The sequence below is a fragment of the Chiloscyllium punctatum genome, chromosome 26, assembly GCF_047496795.1.
Source record: "Chiloscyllium punctatum isolate Juve2018m chromosome 26, sChiPun1.3, whole genome shotgun sequence".
NCBI classification, from domain to species: Eukaryota; Metazoa; Chordata; class Chondrichthyes; order Orectolobiformes; family Hemiscylliidae; genus Chiloscyllium; species Chiloscyllium punctatum.
This window is the reverse complement of record NC_092764.1, coordinates 53,808,179-53,816,832: the sequence shown is the minus strand read 5'-3', so window position 1 is coordinate 53,816,832 and position 8,654 is coordinate 53,808,179. Positions and strand designations below refer to the sequence as shown.

Below are 8,654 nucleotides of genomic sequence, written 5' to 3'. Positions count from 1 at the left end.
AAAGAAATGGTTCACAATTTAAAGGTGTTGAACTCAATATTAAATCCAGAAGGCTGTAAAGTGCCTCAGCTGAAGATGAGATGTTGTTCATCCAGTTTGCGCTGTGTTTCACTGGAACACTGCAGCATGCCAAGGACAGACATGTGGGACGCGAGTGGGACACTGTGTTAAAATGACTGGCTATGGGAAGGTCTGGGTCCTGCTTGTACATATACAGCAAGGTTTCTGCAAAGCGGTCACCCCGGCTGCTTTTGTGTCTCCAATGTAGAGTAGGTCACATTTGGTGCAGCGAGTACAATACACAAGACTATCAGGAGGTACAGGTGAAATGCTGCTTCATGTGGAAAGACTATTTAGGCCCTTGGATGATGATGAAGGAGGAAGGAGTGAAGGGGCAGGTGTTGTACCTTCTGCAGTTACATGGGAAGGTGCTGTGGAGAGGTGGGGGAGGTACTGTTGATTGTTGTGGAATGGACTGGAGTGCCCTGGAGGGAACGATCCCTGCAAAATGCAGACGGGGGAGTGAGGGGAAGATGGTGGCATTCTGCTGGAGTTGTCAGAAATGGTGGAGAATGATCCTTTGAATGTGGAGGCTGATGGGATGAAAAGTGAGGAGATGGACAGGCCGCTCAATGTTTTGTGAATGATGGGCAAGGGTGAGGGCATGGGTGATAGGTTGGATTCGGTTGAGGGCCCTGTCAACCACAGTGGAGGGTGGGAAACGGTCACGGAAGAAGGATGCCATGTCAACTGTGCTGTTTTGGAAGGTGGTATCATCCATTTAGTTGCAACCTAGGTGATGGAACTGGGAGAATGGGATGGAGTCCTTGCAGGATGTGGGGTGTGACGAGCTGTAGTGAAGATAGCTACGAGAGTCAGTGGCTTTGTTGTGGATGGCAGTGGAGAGTTTATTCCCCAAAATGGAGACAGAGAGGTTAAGGATAAGAAGGGAAGTGTCAGAAATGGACAATATGAAAGTTATAGAGGAGTGGAAATTGGAGGCAAAATGAATGAAGTTTTCAAGGTCCTGGCAGGACCATGAAGCAGCACCGAAGCAGTTGTCAATGTACTGAGAAAAGAGTTGTGAGAGGGGGACCAGTGTAGGACTGGAACAAGGATTATTCCACACACCCTATATTGAGGCAGGCATAAGTGGGACCTGTGCAGGTGCCCACAGCCACTCCTTTGACTTGGCAGAAGTGAGATTAATATTGGGAGAAATTGTTCAGTGAAAGAACAAGTTCAGCTAAGTAGAGGAGAATGGTGGTGGATGGGGATTGTTCAGGCCTCTGGTTGAGGAACCGACAGCTCCCAGACCATCCCAGTGGGGTGTGGAGGTAGAGAGGGATTGGAAAGCCATGGTGAACTGGAGGCAGTTAAGGACAGGAAACTAGAAATTCTCAATATGGTGGAGGGCATCAGATGAATCGCAGATATAGGTGGGCCGGGTCTGGACAAGTAGTCAGAGGATGGAGTCAAGATAGGAGGAAATGAGCTCAGGGGGCAGGAACAGGCTGATGCAATGGACCTACTGGGGCAGTCTGGTTTCTGGAATTTGGGAAGGAGGTAGAAGGGGCTGCTGAGGGTTTGAAGACAATAAGGTTGGAGGCAATGGAGGGGGAGATCTCTGGAGGTAATGAGGTCAGTGACAGTCCTGGCAACAATAACTTGATATTTGGATGTGGGATTGTGGTCCAGGGAACAGTAGGAAGAAGTGTCCAAGAGGAGGCACTGAGTCTCCGCCAGGTAAAGGTCAGTGTGCCAGACTACAACAGCGCCATCTTTAACAGCCGGTTTGATAACAAAGTTAGGGTTAGACCTGAGAGAGTGAAGTGTGGCAATTTCAGAAGGGGTTAGATTAGAACGCGTGAGAGGAGCAGAGACATTGAAATGGCTGATGTCACACGGCAGTTTTCAATGAAGAGATTGAAGGCAGGTAAGAGGCTGGGGAAGGGGTCCAAGTGGAGGGTGAATACTGGAGGTGGGTGAAGGGGGTCAGTGGAACAGGAAGCGAAGGGACTCCTGCCCAAGAATTGAGCACGGAGAAGAAGGAGGCAGTAAAACAGTTCACCATCACGGCGAGCCCGGAATTCATAAAGGTGGGGGCGGAAGGGTATGAAGCTGAGTCCTTTGTCAAAGACAATACGTTCAGCCACAGAGAAGAGAAGGTCAGCAGCTATGGAGAACGCATGCCAAGGGCTGGGATTGGCAAAGTGACCTCAGGGAGACAGGAAGTGATGGTATTTGAGGGCTGGGAAGGGCTGGGTGCTGGGGGGGGGGGGCAGAAATCTATAAGTCGCTGGAGCTTACATGCCTTGATGTCTGTGAGAAAGAGAAAAAAGCCTTTTGTTGAGGCAATAGATGAAGTGAAGGACAAAATGAAACTTGGGAGTGGCGCACCTTCCCATGTACAACGCCTGCAGAAGGTACAACACCTGCCCCTTCACTTCCTCCTTCCTCATCGTCCAAGGGCCTAAACAGTCTTTCCACATGAAGCAGCATTTCACCTGTACTTCCTGTTAGTCTTGTGTATTGTACTCGCTGCACCAAATGTGACCTACTCTACATTGGAGACACAAAAGCAGCCGGGGTGACCGCTTTGCGGAAACCTTGCTGTATATGTACAAGCAGGACCCAGACCTTCCCATAGCCAGTCATTTTAACACAGTGTCCCACTCGCGTCCCACATGTCTGTCCTTGGCATGCTGCAGTGTTCCAGTGAAACACAGTGCAAACTGGATGAACATCTCATCTTCGCTAATATCTTTTCCCCATGAGTCCCCTATACCCACTAACCCTCTCCTAAACTATAGCAGAAATGCCCACGTCTGTCCTTGGCATGCTGCAGGAGTCCAGTGAAAGTCACTGCTAACCGCAGGAAGCCACACTTCCTACACACTTCTCCACGCTTCAGCTCTGACGAAGTCTTCTCGACTCGAAACGTACTCTCTTGCCCTCTCTCTCTATATATACTTTGTACTTGAAGGGCCTGATTCTAACAAATACTTATCAGCTCGGGAGCAGCACTTGCCTTCTCGCAGCACGAAAGTAATTATAGATAAACTGTTCTTCACTGACGGATTTTATCGGGTGGAGAGATTGCACGATATTAACTGCAGAGTGTGAAATTCAAGGAAGTCTCTCGGTTTTTTGTTCGCGAGAAGCAGTTAGTTGCTGAAGGGCGTCTGCAGAAGCAATGGTCCTTTTCAATGCAACTGGGGGTCAGAATGGGACGCTCCAGGCGATACCAGTGCCAAATGCAGTGGCGTGTGTTGTCCTCAGCCTGGCCTGTCTCGTCGGAGTCCCGGGGAACTTGATCGTGATTGTGACAATTCTCTGTAACATTAAGCAGAGGTCTTCCACCATAACTCTCATTCTGTCGCTGGCTGTGGCCGACTTGGTGGTCCTGATAACTTTGCCGTTTTGGATTTACTTCCTGGCCGATTCGTGGATTTTTGGGATCCGGCTCTGGCAACTGACGGTCTACCTCATCTTCACATCCATGTACGCCAGCGTCTTCTTCATTACTGTGCTGAGTGTGGAGCGCCTAGTGGCCGCGCTCTACCCATTCCGCCTTCAGAAGTGGTGGCAGAGGGCAGCCGTCAGAAAAGTCGCTGCGTGCGTTTGGATCCTGGCTTTACTTCTGGCTGTTCCTTCTGTGGCAGTTGAACTCAAGTTCGATGAGAATGGACGGCCGTACCAAAGAGCTTATTCCTCTGACCGGCACCAGATAGGTCTCCTTCTGTTGGAAACCCTGGTGGGGTTTCTTTTTCCTTTCATCACTCTGTCTATCTCATATGTCAGTGCTTCTCAAAGGATCAAACAAATGGTCTCTCAGAGAAGAAACAGATCGGTGAAGCTCATTGCCGGCATCGTGCTGGCGTTTGCCATTTGCTGGTTTCCTTACCACGCGGGAAACATTGTTAAAATTTCTTCACTCTCAGTGAAGAATTCAAATCCAGCACTCTCTCAGAAACTGGACAAAGCTTATCAGTCAATGAAGGATGCATCTGGGGCCCTGGCTTTCATAAGCAGCTCCATCAACCCCATTCTTTATGCTTTCGCTGCTCAAAACTTCAAGAACGGATTTAAAACTTCAAATTTTGCAAAACTCTTTGAACAACTGAACAGTTTTAAGGAGAGAGTGGAGAAAGGGATGAACGACTCGGAACGTCGATCTGAATCAAGAGTTTAACAGGGGAACCTTTTTTGTTATAGAACTTAAGACAATGTGACCATGTATTGTTGCCTTCTCTGGCTAAAAAGAAGTGAGGAATGGTTATAGATTAGTTGTGTGTCACAGCACATCCTTGCTGCTGAATAACATGACCTGAAAAATCTTGGACATTTTGTAAACTGCTTTGTATCTCATAATGCTTTGTTATCAGTTCGTAACTAGTTGATTACAAAAGGAAAATTTGAAACCGGGAGCCTTTTATTGCTCATGTTTTGGCCACCTGTAGAAACTGATAGTTGGGCAAGTTGTCAGGAGCAGGAGATGGATTTGTTTTCACAGAGAAAGCTCAGTGGTACAGTGACCAGTGGACCGCCTGTGTACTGTAGCATTGGGGATCAGTATTGGCTGTGATGCCAGTAAAACTGGTTATGTCACCTGCACTGATCGTGACAACATGGCACCATCAATTCTGGTCACAGCAACAGCCAGGGTGTGGCATTAAAGTGCCAGCGAGCATGCATTTTATATATATATGTGGGGCAAAATGTAGGTGGCTCATGCCCAGGTGAGTTATGCAAATCTTCTCAGGTTGAACGACAGGAATTAAAGCTGCGAGTGTGTCCCCGACTGATAAAAATGAGGGTGCCTAGCCAACACCGATTGCAGTACTCACTTAAGAATTTGAAAGCTATCTGATTACAAACCTAAATCACAGAAGTACATGGCCTAATCATAGAGGGGATGCTTTAACTGACTCTGTGGCAAGCAACTAAACTCAGCATGATCACACCCTGCCCTCTCATCATTGCAACACAGGCTTATTTTCTCTTGCTGTGTTCTTTTTCATAATCATCACTGATATCTCCTTCTGGGTTGGGGCTTGTAAAAATAGCAGTTTGCATCTGAGCTTAAACTCAGCAGTTTAAAGTTTGAATGCAGTTTTAAAAAAAATCTGGAATTCCAATCTGCTGATGACCATGAAGCCATTGTCAATTCTCAGAAATCTGCCAACCTCAACTGGTCTGGCCTACATGTGACTCCCAACCCACAGCATTGTGGTTGACTCATAACAGTTCTCTGGGTAAATAGGAATAGACAATAAATACTGGACTAGCAGTGATGCCCTCTTCCTGTGAATAAATAATAAAAAGAGAGGAAGTAATGGGCTTTAATGGGCTAAGGACTTTTGTGACACACACTCTGCCTTGAATTGATCTGTTATGGAACCTGCCTGAGCTGTGTAGAGCATCAGGAGGCTCTGTGATCCATGGGGGGGGAAAAAGACATATCAGTTTCTCTGCCTCTGAAGTCCATGCAGGCAAAAAGTGGTGTGAAGTTAGAGACTACATTCATATTGTAAGTTTGCTCACTGAGTTGGTAGGTTTGTTCTCAGACATTTCGTCACCATAGTAGGCAACATGATCTGTGAGCCTCTGGTGAAGCGCTGGTGTTCGGTCCTATTTTATATTTATGTCTGTTGTGGTAGGTGATATCATTTCCGGTTCTGTTTCTGAGAGGTTAGTAAATGGGGTCCAAATCGATGTGTTTGCTGATCGAGTTCTGGATTGAATGCCAGGCCTCTAGGAATTCCCATGTGTGTCTTTCTTTAGCCTGTCCTACAATGGATGTGTTGTCTCAGTCGAAATGGTGTCCTTCTTCATCTATGTGGAAGGATACTAGTAATAGTGGGTAATGTCTTTTGATAGTTAGTTGATGTTCATGTATCTGGTGGCTAGTTTTCTGCCTGTCTGACCGATGTAATGTTTGTTACAGTCCTTGCAGGGTATTTTTTAACGAGAGTGTGGTGCTGGAAAAGCACAGCAGGTCAGGCAGCATCCGAGAAGCAGGAGAATCAAGGTTTTGGGCATAAGCCCTTCATCAGGAATGAGGCTTATGGGTCGGGGCTGAGAGATAAAGGGGAGGGGGTGGGGTTGTGGGGAGGTAGCTAAGAAAGTGATACGTGGATGAAGGTGAGGGAGAAGATGATAGGTCAGAGGGGGGATTGATGGACGGGTCTGGAGGGCAGTGCCGAGTTGGAGGCTTGGGATTGGGATAATGTGGGGGGGGGGGGAAATGAGGAAGCTGTTGAAATCCACATTTATCCCGTGTGGTTGCAGGGTCCCAAGGCAGAATATGAGGCGTTCCTCCTCCAGGCGTTGGGTGGTAATGGTTTGGTGGTGGATGAGGCCCAGGACCTGCATGTCCTTGACGGAGTGGGAGGGGGAGTTGAAGTGTTCAGCCACGGGGGAGTGGGGTTGGTGAGTGCGGGTGTCCCAGAGATATTCTCTGAAATGATTTGCAAGAAGGCGTCCTGTCTCCCCAGTGTGGAGGAGATCACACTGGATGCCACAGATGCAGTAGATGACATTGGCAGAGGTACAAGTGAATTTCTGATGGATCTGGAAGGATCCCTTAGGGCCCTGGACAGAGGTGAGGGGAAGGGTATGGACGCAGCCTTTGTACTTCCTGTGGTGGCAGGGAAAGGTGCCAGGAATGGGGTGTGTGCTGGTGGGGCAGGGGTGGACCTGACGAGGGAATCGCGGAGGGAATGGTCCTTTGGAATGCTGATGGGGAGGGGGAGGGAAATTTATCTCTGTTGGTGTGATGCGGAAGTGGCGGAGGATATTGCATTGTATCCGGAGGTTGGTGGAGTGGAAGGTGAAGACTGGGGCCGGGTGGGGGGTTCGGTCCTTGTTGTGTTGGGAGGGTTGGGGTTCAAGGACAGTGATGCGTGAAGTGGAGGAGATGTGCTTGAGGGCGTTGTCAACCACGTGAGAAGGGAAGTTGCAATCGTGAAAGGACAAGGCCAATTGGGACTTTCTGAGGTAGAATTGGTCATCCTGGTAACAGATGTGGCAGAGGCAGAGGAATTGGGAATAAGGAATGGTGTTTTTACAGGAGGTAGGGTGGGAGGAGGTGTAGTCTAGGTAGCTGTGGGAGTCAGTGGGCTAGTAGTATATGTCTGTAGTTAGTTGGTCACCAGAGACGGTGATGGTCCAGGAAGGGGAGGGAGGTTGCCAAGATGGTCCAGATGAATTTGAGTTCGGGGTGGAAGGTGTTGGTGAAGTTGATGAACTGTTCAACCTCCTTGTGGGGGCACAAGGCAGCACCAGTACAGTCATCGATGTATTGGAGGAACAGGTGGGGGGGGTGGTGCCAGTGTAACTGCAGAAGATGGACTGTTCCACATATCTGACAAACAGGCAGACAAAGCTGGGTCCCGTGTGAGTGCCATGGCTACCCCTTTGGTTTGGAGGAAGTGAGAGGATCAGAAGAAGTTCTTGAGGGTGAGGAGCAGTTCAGCCAGCCGGATGAGGGGATCAGTGAAAGGTTACTGGTTAGGATGGCGTGATAGGAAGAAACGGAGAGCTTGGAGACCTTTGTCATGGCGGATGGATGTGTACAGGGACTGGATGTCCATGGTGAAGATAAGGCATTGGGGTCCAGGGAAACGAAAATCTTGGAAGAGGTGAACGGCAGGAGTGCTGTTACGAGCATAGGTGGGGAATTCCTGGACTAAGGGGGGGGCAGGATGGTGTCAAGGTAGAAAGAGATGAGTTCGGTGGGACAGGCGCAGGCTGAGACAATGGCTTGACTGGGGCAGTCAGGTTTGTGAATCTTAGGAAGGACGTAGAATCGGGCAGTGTGGGATTCACAGAATGAGGTTGGAGGCTGTGGATGGAGATCCCCAGAGGTGATGAGGTTGTGGATGGTCTAGCAGATGATGGTTTGGTGACGGGAGGTGAGGTTGTGATCAAGGGGGCAGTAGGAAGAGGTGTCTGCAGGTTGGCATCTGGCTTCAGTGGTGTAGAGGTCAGTGCGCCGCATTACTACTGAATCTCTTGTCCGCTGGTTTGATGGTGAGGTTGGGGTTGGAGCGGAGGGAGTGGGGGGCTGCATGTTCTGAGGGCAGTAGGTTGAAGGGGGTGCAGTTGTAGTGTGGTGCACTGACCTCTACATCACTGAAGCCAGGCGCCAACCTGCAGACACCACCTCCTACTGCCCCCTTCATCACGACCTCCCCTCCCAACATCAAACCATTAATTACCAGACCATCCACAACCTTATCACCTCAACAGCTTCCTCATTTCCCCTCCCCCGACACTATTCAAGTCCCAACCCTCCAACTCGGCACTGCCCTCCGGCCCAGTCCATCACTCCCCTCTCTGACCTATCACCTTCTCCCTCACCTTCATCCACCTATCACTTTCTCAGCTACCTCCCCCCAATCCCACCCCCTCCCACTTATCTGTCAGCTCTGACCCACAAGCCACATTCCTGATGAGTTGGTGCTGGTTGGTGTTTGTGTCCTTGGTTCATCTAGTAGGGAGGTCAGTGTTTCTTTGGCCAGGCTGATGTTAATTGATTTAAATAGAGCCGTTGTATTGAAGGAGACCGTGACTGTGTCCTCTTTTCTCTTGGTGTCTTTGGTGATGTTCGGGAATTGTTTGGTGGAGCAAATGGAGTGGCATGAGTC

General features: G+C 49.2%; 1 protein-coding gene across 1 annotated transcript; it reads left to right on the top strand.

Annotated features, from left to right (window-relative positions):
* The first annotated feature begins 2,937 nt into the window (after positions 1 to 2,937).
* Positions 2,938 to 4,338, top strand: LOC140496173 (leukotriene B4 receptor 1-like). Its single transcript, XM_072595686.1, has one exon. It carries the CDS (start codon positions 3,197 to 3,199, stop codon positions 4,193 to 4,195), a length of 999 nt encoding a protein of 332 aa, XP_072451787.1. The 5' UTR covers positions 2,938 to 3,196; the 3' UTR covers positions 4,196 to 4,338.
* Positions 4,339 to 8,654: the final 4,316 nt, after the last annotated feature.